The sequence below is a fragment of the Echinops telfairi genome, unplaced genomic scaffold, assembly GCF_000313985.2.
Source record: "Echinops telfairi isolate 266 unplaced genomic scaffold, ASM31398v2 ScPeMD7_7424;HRSCAF=8462, whole genome shotgun sequence".
In the NCBI taxonomy this organism is placed as follows: Eukaryota; Metazoa; Chordata; class Mammalia; order Afrosoricida; family Tenrecidae; genus Echinops; species Echinops telfairi.
In genome coordinates, this window is record NW_022111324.1 from 7,558,334 (window position 1) to 7,578,492 (window position 20,159).

At 43.4% G+C, this 20,159-nt stretch overlaps 1 protein-coding gene across 1 annotated transcript in view; it reads right to left on the minus strand.

Annotated features, from left to right (window-relative positions):
- ADCY10 (adenylate cyclase 10) overlaps positions 1 to 19,838 on the minus strand; it is a 98,069-nt gene extending 78,231 nt beyond the window's left edge. The window contains exons 1-8 of the mRNA XM_004706750.1: positions 19,691 to 19,838; positions 18,932 to 19,036; positions 15,844 to 15,882; positions 15,504 to 15,647; positions 13,241 to 13,446; positions 9,411 to 9,507; positions 6,775 to 6,863; positions 340 to 531 (exon numbers count right to left, since the gene is read on the minus strand). Of these exons, the coding sequence (XP_004706807.1) occupies positions 340 to 531; positions 6,775 to 6,863; positions 9,411 to 9,507; positions 13,241 to 13,446; positions 15,504 to 15,647; positions 15,844 to 15,882; positions 18,932 to 19,036; positions 19,691 to 19,838 (1,020 nt within the window). The remainder of the gene's footprint in view (positions 1 to 339; positions 532 to 6,774; positions 6,864 to 9,410; positions 9,508 to 13,240; positions 13,447 to 15,503; positions 15,648 to 15,843; positions 15,883 to 18,931; positions 19,037 to 19,690) is intronic.
- Positions 19,839 to 20,159: the final 321 nt, after the last annotated feature.

The window sequence follows — 20,159 nt, forward strand, 5'->3', positions numbered from 1 at the left end:
CAACTGGAGAGATACTTATACATATACAGTGACCAGCAGTAGGGCATAGTGGTAAGAACACAGAGTAGGAAGGCAGACAGCTTGGGTTTGACTCCCAGTGCCATTATTTACTAGCTGGATGACCATGAGCAAAACTTGATCTTGCCTCATCTCTCATTCATGAAATTGGGATGACAATATTATGCCTCTTAAAGTAGTCACGGGAACCAAAACATTTACGATATGTTGTGTTAAGAACAATACCTGGCACAAGTAAGTTCTATATCTATCATGTAAGCTAGTATTTAGAATGTTGACCTCAAACAATCGATATGCCGCTACCCCTTGGCTCACATATACCTTGTCAAACATGAAGACTTTATTGATTTGGCCTCGGAAGATCCTCAGGACAGAAGTGATGTGCACACAGGAATCCTGGATGGCCTGGCCTATGTCCTCTGGTTTGTCTTGGTCCTTAAACATCAGGTTCACAAACATGATTGTCACCGGGCGAAGCTCAGACAAATAACCCTGAAGCTGTTTGTCATCGATCTGCAAATTAGAAAGTTTCCTTGAGCTTGTGTGCTTGGCCGTTGCCCCTTCCACACAGGACACCCCCATCCACATCCCATCTTGGGGGAAATGAGACTTCTGAGCTTCTCTGGGGAAAATGAAGTTACCAGTGTGTGAGTTACAACCTGGCAAAGCCAGTTCAGAAAGGACAGATAGAAATGGAGAGAACAATGATCAAAATCTCTCTCCGTGGGGACTTGAACTTTTTGGGCCAACCACCACTGGGAATTTTTTTACCAACAACCACTCTCTTGCCCCAACTGCTAGCTCCCTCATGCCAGTATGAGCCATCGCAATTACAGACACCATCACTGCTCCTCCTGGCCCTCTGTTTTTATCATTTAGGAAAAGAATACCATGCCAAGTACTTCACCCTAATATTTTCATAGCCCAGCACCTTGTAGAGTATTTGCATGTTCTATGCTGCTTTGAGGGCACCTGCTTGTATAGTGGTAAAGCACTCTGCTGCTAAAAAAAAGTTGGAGGTTCGAACCCACCAGCCACTCCATGGGAGAAAGCTGTGGCAGTCTGCTTTTGTAAAGATTATAGCTTGGGAAACTCCACAGGATAGTTCCACTTTACCCAATAGGGTGGCCATGAGTTGGAATTCCCATTTTATTGATGAGGTGACTGAAGCATGGGAAAGTAACAAATATTTCCCAAGATCACAGAGTGAGACTAGCAAAACAGAATCCAGTTCTAGTCCAACAGTCTCGCTACCATTTCCCCCAGCCTCTCTGAGCTGTCGATTTCACCTAGCTCCCCTCTCTCCAAAGCTACACAGAACAGGCACAGGAAAAGGACAAGAGAGTGTATCCAAATTGTTTTAGCCCATCCATATCCCTGATTTTGTTAAGCCAAGTACATAGCACACCGATGGGAAAAATCATTGCATTTTCTGCCCCAAATAGCATACAAGTGTCCGATTCTCTGTTGGCACCCCGAAGCAGCCTTCTAGATGAAAGAGGGAACCACTGCCCACCGGGAATGCAGTAGTTGTGCTTCCTAACTGGCTGGCTAGGCCTGGTTTCAGATAAAGTTGTCCTTTTCATGAAAGGTGATTTAATAATTTCTCCTTAACCAATGCATGTTTCTTTTATTTTTCATATAAATGCATTAAAACAAATTTCCAATTGTTTTCATGTACTCTTGATTTGGGTTCGGAAACCACAGTATTTCTAGCATCTACTGCATGCGAGGTATGGTTGTCGTTAGATGCCATTGAGTCCGTTTATACTCACAGTGACCTATGTGCAATACAACAGAGCTCAGTCCTGTGCCATCCCCGCAATTGTTGCTGTGTTTGAGCCCACTGTTGCAGCCACTGTGCCAATCCATCTGAGGAGCTTTCTATTTTTCATAGACACTCTACTTTACTAAGCCTGATAGCCTTCTCCAGGGGCGGGTCTCTCCCGGTAATATGCTCAAGGTATGTGAGACTAAGTTTTGCCACGGTCGCTTCGAAGCTGTGCTTCTTCCAAGCAGGAGGGGTTCCCCTCTTCTGGCAGTGCATGGAACATTCACTAGTCCTTGCCCACACCATCGTCCAAATGCAGCACTTCGTTCTGGATGTCCTTTATTCACTGTCCAGCTTCCACGTGGATCTGAGGCGCCGGGAAATAGCGTGCCTTTGGTCAGATGCACCTTAGTCCTTAAAGTGATATGTTTGGTCTCTAATTTTAAAGACTTTAAAGACAGACACCTTTTGATAATTTGTTCAATGTAATACATCTTTGGATTTCTTGGCTTCTCTTCCATGAGCGTTGATTGTGGGCCCAAGTAAAATGAAATCAGCAACAATCAATATTTTCTCTATTATTATTTTTTGACTCCTTTGATGGCTTACTCTTTTTGTTTTTTTTTCATTGCTCAATTTTTCTTTATTCTTAAGTTAAAACATCTTAATATAATTGTGAATTTCTGAATTCTTTATAATATCTTTTTTTAAATTTAATCATTTTATTGGGGCTCATACAATTAATTCTCTCTATTTATTATGATGTTTCCCATTGGTCCAATTGGAGGACCTCTTTGCCTGTAAGTGGTTCATGCCCCCTTCACTTTCACAAGCAAGGCTGTGTGGGAAGGACATTGGGAGCACACTCACAAATATGCAGAGACTTGGCAGAGTATATTTGCACATGGGTATTTACCTATGCTGCAAAAGTACCCACGAATGTAGTGGAGTGTACAGAGAACAAAGTTATGAAAACTTCTTATGCATAACTAAGCACCTTTAGGGCATGAATCACTGCGCTCAGGACTATAGCTTCAAAGACACCAAGGTCAATTGGTATAAACTAGTCCATAGGCACAGTGTGTTCTACAGCAGATTTTGGTGAGTAATGACTGAGGTTTGAAAAGCTTGTGCGTGTCTATCTCATGTACAACTATCAGTCTCTCGCTGTCCAGGGAAAAGAAAACCAGGAACACCCCACTTACTGCTATCGTGTGGATTCCAATTCAAAGGGTGGCAAACACCGAAGACCCCTGAAAACAATCAGTCCACTGGACGAATAGAACATGCAAACATCAGGAGTGCCTGGCTGCTACTCCGACTGCTCTGAAGGGAATCCCACTAGCAGGCTCTCAACCGAGTGGGAGCAAAAGGTGGAACAAAATGTAAAATCATAAAAGGAACTGGGTAAGAAGGAGACTTGTGGAACACCCTGCGGCTGTTCAGGCAAACAATAGGTCGGTCGGTCACAGGAACAGGTAACACGAGCGAGGGATGCAGCCCTTTAAATGACCAACTGTTTGAGTTTAAAGGGCAGCATTGACCCAAGGACAAAGTTCAGAAGGGTGAGGGAAGAAAGAGGAATGGAAACAGGAAGCAGAAAGGCAGGGGATAAGTACATTACAACATGTGTATGAATTCTTGAATGAAAACGGATGACCCTCTCTGTAAACTGCCATCCGATTCACAATACAATCTTCTATTTTTTTCCTCACACAAGCCTTCAATATTCCAACTTGAGGCTTGCATATTTTCTACAGTTCTTTCAGCTTGAGAAATGCTAAGCACATTCTTTCCTTTTTACTTCCTTCCAGTTCTTTACATCATTCATTATAATACTTTATGTTTCTTACATTTTCTATTCAGCTTTTACTTTATCATCTCTCCTAGTAGCTTTAACTTCTCTACGTTCAAGAGCAAATTTCAGAGTCTTTTCTGATATCATCAGCTCCCTTTCTGGTCTTTTAAAATGATCTTTTGCTTTCTTCACCTATGATGTTTTGGATACTATCTCACAAGTCCTCTGGTCTTTGGCCATTACTATTTAATGTATCAAATCTATTCTGGAGATGCTCTCTGCATTCAGGTGGGACAAGTCAAAGTCATCATCTGACTCTCATGGACTTGTTCTCATTTTCTGCAGCTTCAACCTGAAGTTACATGAGTTCCGATGGTCTGTTCCACACTGGCCATGTCTTCGCTAATGCCATGGAGCTTCTCCATCATCTCTATCCAAAGTCAATTGGATTCTTAAATGCTCCATTGGGTGAGGTCCACATGTACAGCTTCAGTGTGTACAATATTTTGGAAAAGAGGTATTTGCAATGAATAAGCCACTAGTATTGCAAATTATATATAATCTCATTTAATTTCTATCACTAATACCGTATTTTCCAATTGCTGGTCCTTCCACTTTGTTTCCAATTTTTGCATTCTAATCACCAATAATTATTAATGCATCTTGATGGAATGTTTGATCGATTTTGGACCGTAGCATTTGATAGAATGCTTCAATTTCTTTATTATTAATTATAGTGGTCATTTAGTACATTTGAGCAATTGTTTTATTTGCTAGTTTTCCTTGTAGATAGATGTGTCTATTAACCTTATCACTGACAGTCTTTGTAATTCAGGATAGATCTTGAAATGTTCTTTTTGATGATGATTGCAGCACCATATATCTTCAATTTGTGGCATAGTAGGCATCTTTCTGCCTGATTCGAAATGGCCAATATCAGTCCATTTCAGCTCACTAATGCCTTGGGTATTGCTCTTTATGTGATCCAATTCATTTTTTACTACTTCCAGTTTTCCTAGATTCATATATTCATGTTCCAATAACTAATGAATGTTTGCAGCCTCTTCATCAGCAAATGATGGTCCCCAAAGCTTTGCTCAATTCACCTCATTAAAGTCAACTTTACTTTGGGAGGCAGCTCTTCCCCGGTTGTATTTTGAGTGGCTTCCAACCTGATTGGGACCATCTTCAGTCCCTCTGTCAACCACTACATCATCTTCAGTTCTGCTGCTATTTATAAGGTTTCCAATGGTTACTTTTTCAGAAGTGGACTACATCTTCATGCTTCCTGTCTGGAAGCTCTGCTGAAATCTATCCACCATGGATGAACCTACTGGGATTTGAAATACTGGTGGTGTAGCTTCCAGCATCACAGTACCCTGTTAGCCACCACAGTCCAACAAAGTGACAGCTAAGCAGAAGAGGTGAAGGGGCAACCCTTAAAAACTGTGATGGTTTGTCCTTTGCTTCCTTGCGACATCCCTATCTGTATATCTTCACCAGTTGTCAGTTATTCCTGCCTATAATTTTCCCAGTCCCTCACAAGGTTCCCGTCTTAGATTCTGTTCTTATAGACTTTGCTCCTGCTGCTGGCAGCTGATGAAGCAAAATGTATTATATCTCCTGGAGATGTGGGCGAGGCACATGGTGTGGGCTTGTGGATTAAAAACCTTCAGGAACCAAAACAATTGTAGGCATTATAAGAGGTCTGTTTTTAAATTAAGCTAAAGGTGTAGGGATGCATTCTCTTCAATCCACACTCTGAAAGCCACTACCCACTGGTCAGGCTTGTCCGATGAAGATTTCCTCTAGGAAACAATGGTAATTTGACCAGATTACAGATGAAAACTGGCATATATTAGGAGGGTGGGGAAACCCAAATACATTGTCATGGGCTCCATTCTAACTCACAGTGACCTTGTAGGACAGAGTAGAACTGTATCAGAGAGTTTCCAAGGCTAGAATCTTTATAGAAGCAGATTGCTATGTCCTCCTCTGTGGAGTTGCTGGTGGGTTCAAATAGACGAACTTCCAGTTAACACCTGAGTGCTTAACTGCAATACACTGCATTACCAGCATTGGATAACTGGTGCAAAAATGCTGAGTTTATCCAGACCAGAGTTCAAAGCGTACCTGCAGTTCAAGAGGATCCCTGACATAATTCTGGGTCTCAGTGTTCTCATACATAAGATGAGGATTAAAATATCTCCCCAGGATTTTAAAGAACGCACACACAAAATGGCAGAATGCTTGGCATATAATGAGTGCGATACGAGCAATAATTGACATGAATGAATGCATTTGAGAGAAACTGGAGCTTATGGAATAAAGAGGAAAAGCTTTGGCAGGGGCAGAGGTGAAGTCAGATTACCTGTGTTGTTAAAAACATTTCTAAAATTAAAAGATCATTTTACTGGAGGCTCTTACAGCTCTTATAACAATCCATATCAAGCATATTTGTACATTTGTACATACATCATTATTTTCTAGACATTTACTTTCTACTTGAGCGCTTGGAGTGTGCTGTTAAAATGTAAAGCTTGAGATGCACTGCAAATGACTGAGAAAAAGCGTACCAGTGCACATCCACTTGATACTTTATATGTTTATATATTGAGGACATTCCCATTTTCCCACATTGCGTGAAGCAATACAATCCTAGTTGATGCCTGTTTTCGAGGTATAGTTTGTGAATGAAACAAATAAAAACCCAATTGTGGTCATGGAGCCGATTCCAACTCCTGGCAACCCCATGTTCAGGGTAGACCAGAGAGCCATAAGGGTCTTCCAGCTGTGATGTTTGGGAAGCAGATCACGGGGGCCCTCTGGATGAATGCAAATATCCAATCTTTCGGTTAAGTAGGTTAGTACTAAAGAATTTGTTCCACCCAGGAATTCAAAGATTCCCCCAGAGGTTCCCTGGGAGCCGGAGGAGAGGCTGTCTGCTCCCATGAAGATCTGCCATGTCAGAAACCCTACCGAGCAGTTTGACTCCGACCTATGCCGTCACTAGGAGTCAGAATTGACTTGAGGGCAGTGGTTTGGGTTTGGGTTTACACATAGAGAATGTCAACGCTATGTCTTTTTATTTCAATGGAACATTTTACTGGCTGCTGGTTTTCTTGATTCGTCTCCTCTCCAAGCCCCCCAACACCCCAACAGTCAGCGAGTCCAGTTATGAAAGTACCTGCTTCAAGATGCTTTCCATTATGTACTTTTGTAGGGACAACTCCATGTCCGGGTCAGACTCCAGCATGCACGCCAGCCTCAGGAGGTCTGAGAGGGTAGAAGAAAGGGTCAGGCTCAGGGAGGGAGGTTTGGCCCTGCAACTACACAGAGAAGCTCCCCAAATCTCCGTTCCCTTGGGAATTGTTCCTCACAGTTCAGGCAGGGAACTGTGAGAAACCAGGTGGCCAAATAGGTCAAAGGGAATTCCATGAGGAGTACTTAGAAAGTTTCGGGCTTCCCAAAATTCAGTTGGATGTAGCTTAAAACGCTGTTCCAGTTACACCACACTTTGGGATGTGGACAGCTCTTCAGAGGAGATGGGAACGGGGAGATGAGGGAATGACAGTAGAGGAGGATGGAACTGCACGTAAAGACCGAGAGAGGTGAAAGAGCAGCAGGCCTGAGCCAGGAGACTGCTCTCTGACTCTAAGTTTTCTAGAAACTCACTGGGAGATACTGGACCGGTCACTTTACTGCACCGATAGTACTCCATCTTCACATCTGGGGGCAAAGTAATTGGGCTTCATTAGCTCTATGGTCCCCTTCACTACCATGGCTGATAATTCCATGCTCTAGGACAGACTGATGGGAGAAGTTAAAGAAAGAAAGAAACTAAGGAGGGAGACATAATGAGACATTTTCAGCAGGAAACAGAATAACTATCGTGTGAAAAATTGAAACTAATATCAAGAAAGAAATAAAACTTAGGCTGAAAGGGATGTAAGTCAAGGAGCAAATTCCATTTTGAAAGTGTTTACTGATCGATCACCTCGTGTATTTAAAATGTCGTGTTAAATACTGTGAGAGAGAGAAAAACTAACTTGGACACCTGGGTTTTTCCTTTAAGGAATTGACTGTGTCACTGGATGTTCAAATAGAACATGCATGTAAAAGTTTGAGGGAAAATGTAGGCCAAATGGCTTATGGCTTATAAGGGACAGGAACCAGGGAGACTAAGAAGGAGAAATGACCAAAAGAAACCGGTTTGACCAGAAATGGCTTTTTAGGAGAAGTAGGTAATTAAGTGGACTTTGAATGATTTATGGCATTTTGCTAAGAGAATTGAGGCGGGTGTGCTAAAAATGGAAGTAAGCTAAAAAATGAGCACAGTGTGTTAAAAGTCTAAGACTCCACCTGGGCTGGGAGTCGTGCCAGTATCATTGATGAAGCAAAGCCCTGGCAGAAACTGGGCTAAGAGGCAAGGAGGAAGAAGGCAAGTGTGTGGAAAGGCAAGTGTGTGGTAACCGTGGCCATGGAGATGGAGAGGTATAGCCCCAAAGGATGCCTCCAGAAATCCTATACACAAGCCGTCATTAAGATTTAGGAGCTGGGGTGGGGTAGCTGTAGCTCAAAAAGAAGGTAGTTTTGCTGGGCTTTCTCCTCTATCTCTGGATCTTCCGGAATTCGTCATCTTTCCTGGTCAATGTTTCTACAGACTTGCCCCTCTCCTGTTACTTATTACAGCTTTGTAAAAGTACAAATTACTATTTATAGTACTGTTCAAAATACTCATGTCTTACATATAAATGATGAGGAAAATGAAGGATTCGCAGGTGTTTCTGATGTTTCTGGATTGGAAGAAGAACTAGGTTTTAGGGAAACATCGTCAATTAGGACTTCAGACAGGCTAATTTTGGAATGGCTGTTTGACACCTGGTGGAGATATGTCTTGGAGAGTTATTTATTTATCAACTTCAAATTCAGGACAACAGTCGGGGTGAATTCTGACCTTTCTGGTCAGCACTCGAGTGACACAAATATCTCACAGAAGACCTTGAGAGAAAGTGCCTCCTTAAATTGTGTGCTTTCTCATTGATTCTTCCTAGTTCTGGCCCTGCTGGGGCTGTGTGGAAGGGACGCATAAATGGATGATTCACCAAGAAATCAATAAAGGAGAAAGAAGGTCAAGGAAGAGCCCTGGCATCGCCAACATTCTTAAATAGGAATAGGAAGGAGTCAGCAAAGGGCATTGAAAATGGATGGTTTTAAGGATAAGAGAAAAATTAGCAAAGAAGAATGTTCTTGAAGCCAAGACAAGAGGCGAAGGTAGTGTCTAAAATGGGAGAATCATCTAAAGGCAAAGCCTAGAAAGAGGTTATCTGTTTTGGGAAGATGATGGTGTTGATCTAATCGATCTAAGCCTTGATACAGTTTCAGGAAGTAGAACAGGAGGGCAAGCAGGTAGAAGCTACATTTCAGGACTGGACTGAAGAGCAGAGGAACACAGAGCCCCTGGGGTACATGCACTGCTTATTAGGTGAATAAATGCCTGAGGGGGAGAAGAGGGACATGGGTACTCATTGGAAATGTTTGAAGGTGACGGCTCGGAGGGGAAAGTAAGGTGGAAAGTTTGATTTATTTTTGATTATGGGGAAGACTTGTAAATGTTTGGAAGTTGAAGGAAGGCAGTCAGCGCAGAGGGAGGGGTGGAGGGTTGCAGGAGGGCTGTGTTTAGAATTGCTGTTCCAGGTTCCCTTTGGGTGCCAGGAAGGTTCGGGGAGATGTGTGGAGGAGCCTAGACGACTGTAAGGGAGCAGCTGACCCTGATAGAACACCCAAGGGATCACTGGAGAGCAGAGGCTCTTGGGTACTTACTTTTGTGATCTCCAGAAGGATAATTTTCCATGAAATTCATACACTTTGTGAAAAATTCATCAAAATTGAAACTAGAGGGTGGTTTCAAGAAGTTAACCTAAATAAAAAGAGAAGGTTTGAGGAATTCTGAGGGTTGGCTGGCCCTTTGCGTGTCATTTCTCAGCAGGACAGTCTATGTTTGAACGTACAGCTCATGGCAAACATTAAATGGCACCCTTAACCATTCTAGGTCATCCAACGGGACGGGTTCACACGAAAATATCTCTCCATTCATTCAGATTTCAATCTTCAGTATGCACACAGGGCCATTGCAGAGGGCAAATGGAAGTACTTTTCCACCCTCAGAATATTCTTCTTCGTTATTTTTTTAAATCATAAAACAATGCAGCTTTTATTGATGAGTTGTCTCCCCAAACCCAAAACGCCAAGACCCTGTTTTTCAGTGGCCCTTCATCCCTCCAGGAGCTAACACTGCTCCACCCGGGTAGGGGCTCTAAATTGTCTCAGGCTTTCCAAGGCCCAAGCCTTCCCCCACTCTGTGCAGCCTAACTTAGAAACTCAGTATCACTCGTGCTTTTCGGTTACAACTACTTAGTAACAACTCGGGCTGGAGGGTGCGGGGACAATGTATTATTTCAAGTGGCTCTTCCAGCCCTATGTCTCTGTACTCCCAACAAAGGGCCTTTGCCTGCTAGGTCTGGGTCAGAGAGTGGCAGGAGACATGATAGAACTCCCTTGAGAGTAATTGTGATCGGGATTCATTGGGCGGCCATCCTGCCGCGTATAGCATGAGCCACCTGAGAATATGGAGGGGAGAATTTCACTCCCAGAAAGAGCCGGGAGCACGCGTGGCCTCTGGATTCCGATACGCACCTGTGCAGTGAATTCCCTTGATGCCGGCAGACAGCTTTGGCATCAAAGTTGTGACAGAGGAGCAGCAGCAGCACCAGGGCACGAGGCAGAGTGGTGGGCTCCCATCCACAGGGCAAGGAAAGCAGAGTGCGGCTTGTGGGGGCGTGGGAGGTGCTGGGTTTGCTGACCCACAAGTTGGAGGAGCTGAATGCTTTAGGACTTAGTAGAGTGGCCTGCCCTTTGGGTATTGATTGGCAATCCTGAAAGAACTTTGTAACATGTCCTCACTGAACAACTCTATCTTGAGCATTTCTGCCTGTATTGCTTCCACCATAAACCCCATAGCCGTGCACACTGTCTGTGAGCCCTGTGTGGCCATGGCAGTGCATTCTAAAACCTAGAAGAAAAGTAGCAAGTGAGGATGAGGCAGAACACAGAGCGGCACAGGCGAAGCAGTTCGGTAAATAAGAAAAGTACACACAAGAACGAAAAAGTCTAGCCTGTCAAAGACCCCTCTGTCCTGCATTTCTTTTGATGTGGGCGCATGCCTTTCGGAATCTGATTCGGGATTTCCACTCACAGCCTTGGAGGGGCTCAGGAGATGAACTAGTCTAAACGTACCCACGTCCCAGGCCCACAAAGGCTTGAAGGGATCAATCAGGCACATTGTGCACCCACCCATGTGCATCTCTGCTGTGTTTTCATCCAGCTTAGAGACTGCACTTTCTGGAGTAGGAGTGGGATATGTGATAGGAATGTCACGGATATGTGATAGGAATGTCACTCATATGTGAGGAGCTGCTAAATGTTCCAGCACTGGCCAAACCACCAAGTCTCTTCCTAGCTGAGATCCAGGCGAAAGTAATTGGTGTCTGAATGCATGTTGTTCTCTCTGTGCTAGATAAGGGGGATGCTCCTCCTTCAGTGGCTATGCACACAGCTCCTGACCTCGGGCCTTGGGATTAGTCTTCAGGATGGAAATCTGCGAAACCACATGCTATGTTGCCACATCCACACATTGGACCAGGGCATGAGCGCTCAGAACAGTTTAATTCAAATAAACCTTGGTTCAACTGTACATCGTTTCTTTCTTAGGAATAAAAAAAGATAAAGGGGATGGGTGCTCCCCCAACAGAAACATCACTAGTAATAAGATACAGTAGCACAATAACCAGCACAGTGTCACACACGAAAAATAGCAAACATCATTTCTTGCCAAAAAATAAGGCTAGCTCTACTCTCCTAATCAGAAAACATCAGGCAAAATCAACTGTGGGTCATTTGCCAAATGAACTAATCAATACATATTTTTAAGTATTCGGAGTCATGAGAGACAAAGGAAGACGGAAGCTCTGGCGTAGAAGTAAGGAGACCAAGTAAAAGCAGCTGTGGACTGGAATGTGAGATCCTGGACCAGAAATTTTTAAAAAGACATTACGGGGAAAATGGTGAAATTCAAATAAAGTCTAATTGGTAAGTAGTGTTGTACCAATATTAACATGCTGGTTCTAACAACTGAGCTCTGGAGTTCTGTCAAGGCTTAATATTAGAGGAAGCTGGGCAGAGGATATAAGAAAATGCTACTAGTTTTATAAAATTACTTCGAAATAAAAAATGGAAGGTTATATAAGGGATGGTTGAAGTAGAGAAGGATGAAGGATTGATGTCAGCAGGTTAGGCCATGCAGCTAATGCTGTTGCTGAAGTTTGCTGGGGGTGCTGGGAGAAATGGAGGACAGATGAGGGTGTGTGAATGCCTCCCGGCAGTCACGTGGACTCTGCCCTTTCTTTCTGTCTGCCATGCACTTCCTTCCCCACAATAGTTCTCTTCCCCATCTGTGGTAGTTACATAATCTGGTGTCAATTTGGGACTTGAGAGGATTAACAGTGAAGGGGTGGAGTCTAGTCTGTCAATCTGGTCATAGCCAATGAGGTCTTTGTGTGGGCATGGCCTTCTCCTGAGAATTCTGGGAATTCCTGATTTTTCTCCTTGGAGGTGGGAGACATCTCTCTTTCTCTGCTCAGTCCCTGTGAGACATCCTAGCTGACGAGAAACTCTCCCTCGGCTCACTCCCTGAGATGCTCTACTGACAATACTACGCTGATAGACCCAGTGCCCTGGGAACTGGAGAAGCCAGTGGAGACCCCTGCCAGTGCTGACATGCTTACAATGCCACTGGATCCCAAAACTTTCTACCCACTGGCCTGTGATCTTCCTGCACTTGGCATCATGGCATGTGTTTCGTGAGTCGGAAGAGGACTTTATATATATTGGTATTGGACATATGGGCTAATATTGGACTTATGGGCTTGAAGTGAACTGGGTTTGAATGCTTTCTTAATGTACAATTACCCTTTATATAAAAGTCTCTTATACATGAGTTTCTATGGATTTGTTTCTCCAGCCTACTACCAGTCCATGCCTTCAAAGCACAGTCCCTCTAGTTGGCCAGATCTCAAGGCCAGTTCTGCTCAATTTTCATCTGAGCCAGGCTTTTTCTACTACGCAGGGCCTTGGAAAAGACCTCTCTCTCTCCCTTTCCTGCTCCTGAACTTGGCTATGCTTTCTCCTTCCCAATGTTTCACCCTCAGTGACCCCCGCACTCCTAGGTATTGCTTGAGGGCCTTGGTTAGTGGAAGTGAGGGTCAATGGCAGTCTACAAGAGTCCTCCCTTCGGGTCCTAATGGATAGCCCTGAAACCCTGTTTCCTGAGCAAGGCCACTGGTTTTCCCAAGAGTTCCCTACTCCAGTCCTCCATCTTTAATTCCCCACAGAGAGAAGCCTACTTATTTCCTCTTTGACTTTCCCAGACTTTACTCATTCCAGAGCATATATCTGGATAAGACTTCCTAAGCCTAAAGCCAGAAGGAACCTATGCCGAGCAGCTTCAGGGAGCCAGTCTTCCTAGTGACTCTTTTGGCAGGAAGCCCCTGGTGTAGATTGCCAGAACTTTCTGCAAGCGTCAGCACTCCACCTACCTTAACTGCCCTCTGGTCTGGAATTCTCTCAATTTCAATCAAGTTCCGGTCACAGAGCTGCCAGCAGTTTGGTGACAGAATGACTTCATTCATGTGGGCCATGTTCTGTGCAAAGCGTACATCATTCACGGCCTGACCAATCACCAGAAAGTAGTTGCGTGTTTCATCCCCAAAGACCAAAATGCTGATGTGGCCAGCAGACAATCCTGGCAAGAAGGCAAGCAGGTTTGTACAAGAAGTTCTGGGTTATGCTTCAGCAGCACTGGTTCTTAGAAAACTGAGAATCTTTTTTTTTTGAAAATTGAGAACTTTGATGTGACTATATTGCTTCAGAGCAAACTCTAAGCTTCTAAAATTTACACAGGGATCAAAGCATGCCTCATCCAGCTCCACACCTTCAAAACCTCTCCTTCCACCAAGCTGGGGAGTTCAGCACTAGCTTTCATCTCTTTAGGACATTAATCTCTCAACACAGCTCTATCAAGCCCCAAATTTGTTTGACCTTTTCTTCATTTATATTTAAGGACAATAATAAGAACTTGAATCATCCCTAGTTGGGGAAGAATAGGATTTTTATCAGTGATTAAGGATTTAACTAGGAAGAACCGCTCGGGTGGAATTTCAGGTCATGATTAGCGGGGTGGGAAGAGGGAGTAGGCGTTCAGATAACCAGGTGTCCCATCCCAAAGGTGTTCACTTTATGACTCTAGAGGTGGGAGCTGAAGATTTGGGTACCTGACCAGCAGAAGACAGCATATTGTAAAATATGGCATGCACATAAAATATGCATAAATGAGTCACAAGCGATACACAGTTCCTTTAGATGACTGCAATTATCATCATCAAAATTTCCTTTTTAAATCATTCTACTCTGCTGTGCCTAAGAGTTGTTCATGGTGATTTCCTGTGATACAACATGTGATTTCTTATTTTCTAGCTGAAACACATTGATGCTTGGACTCATTAAAGAGAAGGTGCTGGAATCCATGCCAATCAATATGTATGAATATTTAAGGGGTTTGGGCCTCCATCACTCTCAAGAAGGATAGTACATCAGACTCCTGGAGTATTAATTTGGGAAGTAGGTTTAGTATCCTAATAACCTTAATGTTTTGACAACACATTTAACTTCTTTTGGAAATTTTGAATAATTTCAATAGGTGGTGTATGTTCAAAAGGTTCCAGAGCCTTGTACCAGCTCCTACACTTCAGGATTCTGAGTTTACAAGTTCCGTTAGGCAGAAGCTATCAAACAGCAACTGAATCATCTGGAAACTCTGGGTGACACGGAACATTCAGACCTCTCAGGATATCGTCCCCCCATTATTAAATGGTTATCATTTAATATGTTATCATAATGTCTATCCCTGAGGAGCGTGGAGAAGTAAGCATGATAGAGTGTGTGGTCTGTCTGAAGAGCAATAAGGAGATGTATGTTGTGACTCTTGTATCTGTGAACAGAAGAAGTTATGAACCTGAAGCTGTGCTGCGGCCTCACCTACTAAGCCTTTTTTTGTACACCATCCTTATGATGTGGAGGATGATCAGTTTCACAATCCCGCTGAATCTATGTAATGACAAGTTACTTTCTACTGTATTGAATGATCTACAGAGTTGACAAGCAGGACAATCATCATCGTCATCATCCTCACACTAAGAATATAACCGGAACGAGGGGCTCCCGCATACCGATGATCATGAGGTGGCACATGAGGGTGGCACAGGACTGGGCAGCTCTTCTGTTATCTCAAGGTCACCAGGAGTTAGAACCAACTAGGTGGCAACTCACAACATAGTTACAATCGCGTCTGGGGGGTGATTACCACATGTCAGGCAGGACATCAACTATTATAACTTAATTCTTTGTGTTGATCTGTTGTTGTTAACTGCCAAGTAGATCCCTCTAGTGATGACCACATACAGGCAGAATCGACTGGTCCACACAGTTTTCAAGATGAAGGCCTTTCAGAAGCAGATTCTCAGGGCTGCCCTCCAAGGCATCTCTGGGGGAGTTCAAATTGCCCGCCCTTTGACTCTTAGTTGAGTGTGGACCTGTTTGTGCCACCCCAGTATTCATGGAAATAGGGAGTAAAGTTAACTGCTAAGTGAAAGAGGATCAAAATTCACATTCTGTTCAGCCTGATTCCAAATGTTAGGCACAATAGTGGAGCCAGTGATCCACCTTTTTTAACTTAGAAGAGAGATCCCCCTCAGGAGGCAGGACTCCAAGCTGTGAAACATCTGTTCCTTTATATATGCTTACCTATCTTGACCCGGATATCTAGGCCTTCTTCGGATAACTGGGTGTCAAACAATCCATGGATCTCCAGGCTACATTTAATTACCACCGTGATAATATTCTTCAGCTGCTTTCGTTCCACCTTCCACAGGGCTAGCAGAGCATCACCTTTAAGAGATGAACACATGGGGCTCTTCTGACTTGCCCTGGGGATCCGTTTGGAGGAACTCTGTCTAGAAGCTTACTTGCAAACACTCTTCAGCCCCCTTCCTGGCCCCGACTTTCTCTGGTGCCTCCTTTGATGGAGCTCAGGCATGGTAACCCTCATTTCTCACACCTCCCCCCTCTCAGTAAGCCCTCGTACCTGCAAATTTTAGGATGTCTCCTCCAAACATTAACACTTCTGAAGGGGAAAAAGGAAATAACTTAAATCAATATCTTAAAGCTAATAAAAAATGCATTCTTTACCAGTGGAATAAAATTTGGGGCAAAAGAACAGCAAACCAGAGAATAGATGTATAGCAAGGATGTCATATCAGACAAGCAACTTAACCCGTCTACTCAACTGTGTTGAAACAGATTGTGGGTATACTTCATTTCTGTGAATGGGGAAAAAACAGGAAAAAGGAAGGTAGTGCTTTTGATGAGGCCCAGAGATGGCTATCCCCTCCCATAATAATGGGATTTTGAAAAACAGTTATATTGGCCTTTAATTCAATAGTTCAGTCATATGAAGAAGAGCTGTGGAATCACTGCCCCAATCAATTTTAGGACATTTTCTTCTTTCTTGTACTCATTGTCATTAGCTGTCCATTTCCCTGAAGCCTTCCCTGCCTTGCCCTCAAGAAACCATTAATCCACTTACTGACTCTCTGGATTTACCTAGCCTGGATTTCATACACAGAAAAACATGCAAACAATCAAACACACTAACAACAATAATGAAGTGAAATAGAGAATGACTTCAATGGAAAAGAAAACAGAGATTAAAAACTAGAATAAATGTTTAAATGGGTCACAAGGGACATCAGATGATGTATGATGTTCTTGATGCCAAACTCACCTGGTCTCCAGTCACTTGTGAGCTCAATCCCCCACACACCTGTTCTTGAGATGGTCTCTCAATTTAAGTGGGATATACTCGCGGTTGTGTTTTGACTTTTGTTGACTTGTTTTCATTTTCTTCAGCTCCAATCTGAACTTGCATATGAGCAATTGATGGTCTGTTTCATAGTTGTCCCTTGGCTTTATTTTAGCAGATGATACCGAGCTGCTCCATCACCTCTTCCCACAGATGTAGTTTATTTTATTTCTTTGTGTTCCATTTGGCAAGGTCTATACAGATAGTTGCTATTTATGTTGTGGAAGAAAAGAGTATTTCCAATGAAGAAGTAATTTATTTTGCAAAGTTCTATCCTGCGATCTCCAGCACCATTTGTATCAGCACTATCTGCATTCCATTTACTATATTCACACTGACTACCATTGAGTCAATTCTAGTCCACAGCTACCCGAAAGCACAGGGTAAAATTGTTCCTGTGTGTTTCTGAGACACTAACTCTTTATGGGAGTAGAGAGCCTTGTCTTTCTCCCAATGAGAGGTTAGTGGTTTTGAACTGCTGACCTTGCAGTTAGCACCCAAGTGTGTAACCACTACACCACCAGGACTACTCTTCCAATCACCAGTAATTATAAATGCATCCTGATTGCCTGTTTGATTGATTTCAGACTGCATACATTGGTAGAATTATCCAACTTCTTAATAATTGTTTTTAGTTGGTGTATAAATTTTAATAATAGTTTTAACAAATGGTGTTCCCTGTAGGCATATAGGCATATTATTCTATCCCATTCAATGTTGTTCTTCAAGATAGATGTTGAAATCTTCTCTTTTTGAGGTCAAATGCAATGTCATTGCTCTTGAATTTGTTGTTCTCTGCAGAGTAAATCATGTGATCATTGAATTCAAAATGGCCAGTACTAGTGGATTTTAGTTCACAAATGTCTTGATATCAATCTTTATGTATTCAATTTCATTTTGATGACTGCCAATATTCCCACATTCATACATTGTACACTTCACATTAACGGGTATCTCCAGCTACTCCCGCTCATTCTGAGTCACGCCCCATTAGCAAAGGAAGGTCCCAACCATGTCATTAAGGTCCACTCTACTTGGAGAAAGTAGCTCTCCCCCAGGCACACTGTGAGTCCCTTCAAATCTGAGAGGCTCATCCTTGGGCTCTAAATCAGAAAATGTCTTGCTGCTATATGCACATGGTTTTCAGAAGTGGACCACCTGCTCTTTCTCCTTCTATTCTTTGTCTGAAAGTTCCACTGAAACCTGTTCACGTTGGGTGACCCTGCTGGTGCTTGAAATATTGTAGGATAGCTTCCAGCCTCACAGCATCATGCAAATCACCACCATATGACAAACTGACAAATGAGGCAGGATCTGTTCAAGGAAACTTAAAATACAAAAAAAAAAACAATAGGCATTTTCTCTTGAGTCACTTCCAACTCCTGTAATACCATGTGTGTCAGGGTAGTCCTGTACACCATAGAAGTTTCAATGGCTGATTTCTTTGGGGAATAGATCACCAGGCCTCTCATCCAAGGTGCTTTTGGGTGAACTAGACTCTCTAATCTTTTGGTTAACAGTTGAATGTGCTGTTTGCACCATCCAAGATTTACTAGGGAACTTGAGGCTGATGAAAGATTAGACCAAGAGTTTACCTTAATAGAGTATATCATTTTATTAATGAATACAAGTTCAAATTAATAATGCAAATAAGATAGCGGGAAAAGATTGAAAAGGAGATCCAACTTTTCAGTTAGTTATAAATGCTTCAGTAGGTGCTCTGGTGGCATAGTGGTTATGAATTGGGCTGCTAACTGCAAGGTCAGCAGTTCAAAACCACCAGCCGCCTTCAGGAGACAGACTTGTGCCTTTACTCACATAAACAGTTATGGAAACCCCCCAGGGCAGTTCTGCTCTGTCTTAGCAGCAGAGTTGGATTTGGCTCAATGGCAGTGAGTTTGGGTTTTTTGTTTTTGTTTTTGGTATAAGTACTTCTGAAGCTGCCATTTGGGACAAATTGCTGATAGCTTAATTACAAACAACTCCTATCTATTTATACAGAAATATTCATGATGACATTTGAGTAATATCGATTCTAACATTTTGAGTTACTAACTGTAACTAAAAGAGCTATTACTACAGTTGTTTTCAAAGTAGTCTGTAATTTAGATTTTCATTAATGCAAAATATCTTTTCCCTCAAGTAGACTGCATTAGTGAGGTTTGACTGTATTGTTTGATATCTATTATATCATATTTTAAAAGAGATTGATCTCACGAGGAAGCAATTGTGCTCCATCGGGTTATAATCAGCGAACACAAGAAAAGCTGACGTGAAGAGTCTGAAGGCAGGGACCTAAGCACGCACTTACTTTCCACTATCGCACTTATGTAGTGGTTCAGGATCTCCACCAACTGCTCGGCCCCTCGGTCCATATACATCGCTCTGCTGAACTTCTCAGTCATCGCAGTAAAACCTGCAATGAGTGCACAGCTCGGTTCCGTGGCTGCTTGGGGGAGCCCAACAGAGGCAGGAGAAGAGGAAGGTACTGGCTAGCGAGCAGGGGCCTAACCTCCTAAGAACTGGCAGATTTTCTTCACAATGACTTTAGTTCCTTATCAAGTGCCAGAATGCAGCTTCCTCGACCTATGTTTCCTGGATAAGGGTTTGGTAAAGGTCCTGTTTTACCCCTGGGGCCTGAAGTTCCAGGCATAGGCCTTGATCATCTTAAGGTTTGCCCTTGACTGGAGATACTGAAGTAAGGAAAAGGTCATAGGATATCCCCTCGTTCCCTTTCTTTTTTTTCCCCAGCAGAGAGTATTTGCCATAACAGCCCAGAAACTCAAAAACGCCACCCCCATTCAGCACGGAAGATCTGTATCTGAACACTGATGTGAGTCTGCCGCTCACCTACATGAGCAACAACGACCAGTGGCCTTAGCGTGGATCAGGGCAGAGCTGTGCCCCGTGGGGTTCTCGGGAGTCTGAGCCATGGCAGCAGCAGATAGCTGGGCCCTTCCTCTGTGGTGCATCTGGATGGATGCCAACTGCCAGCCTTTCAGCTGGTAGCTGAGCACCTAACCATTGGGCCACCCACAGCGCCCACATGAAGTATCCCTTCTGTGCTTGCCTGAAATGTCAACAAACATCAAGACTCCATCGAAGTATTTCACAGTGGGTCGCTCTGGAGAGAAATCGCCGTAGACAATGAGGTCTGGTAAGTGAGCTGCGATTTTGATGATGGCCCGGTCCTGGGAGTCTTCTGTTTGGCGACTCATGTCCACAGCAAATGTTCGCGAAGTCGTCCCCAAAGAGACCTTCGGGAAGAAGAACTCAGAGTGAAGTGCGTTCACTTGGTGCGTTCTTTCTCTCATTGCCCCATTTCTATCTCTCCCTTTGCTTTGCTCGAAAACTGCTGGAGTTGTTCACACTTCAAAAGGAAAAACCCTCGTGGGCTGAGCCTCCAGCCTGGCATGGCTGTTAACATAAAGGAGCACCTTTACAGAGAGGACGGGGTGCGAGGGGATCTGGAAACAGCCCCACCCATTTTCCTGAAGGTGGAAGGCCTTAAGGTGCGAGTCCTGCTGGCCGTGGGTCTA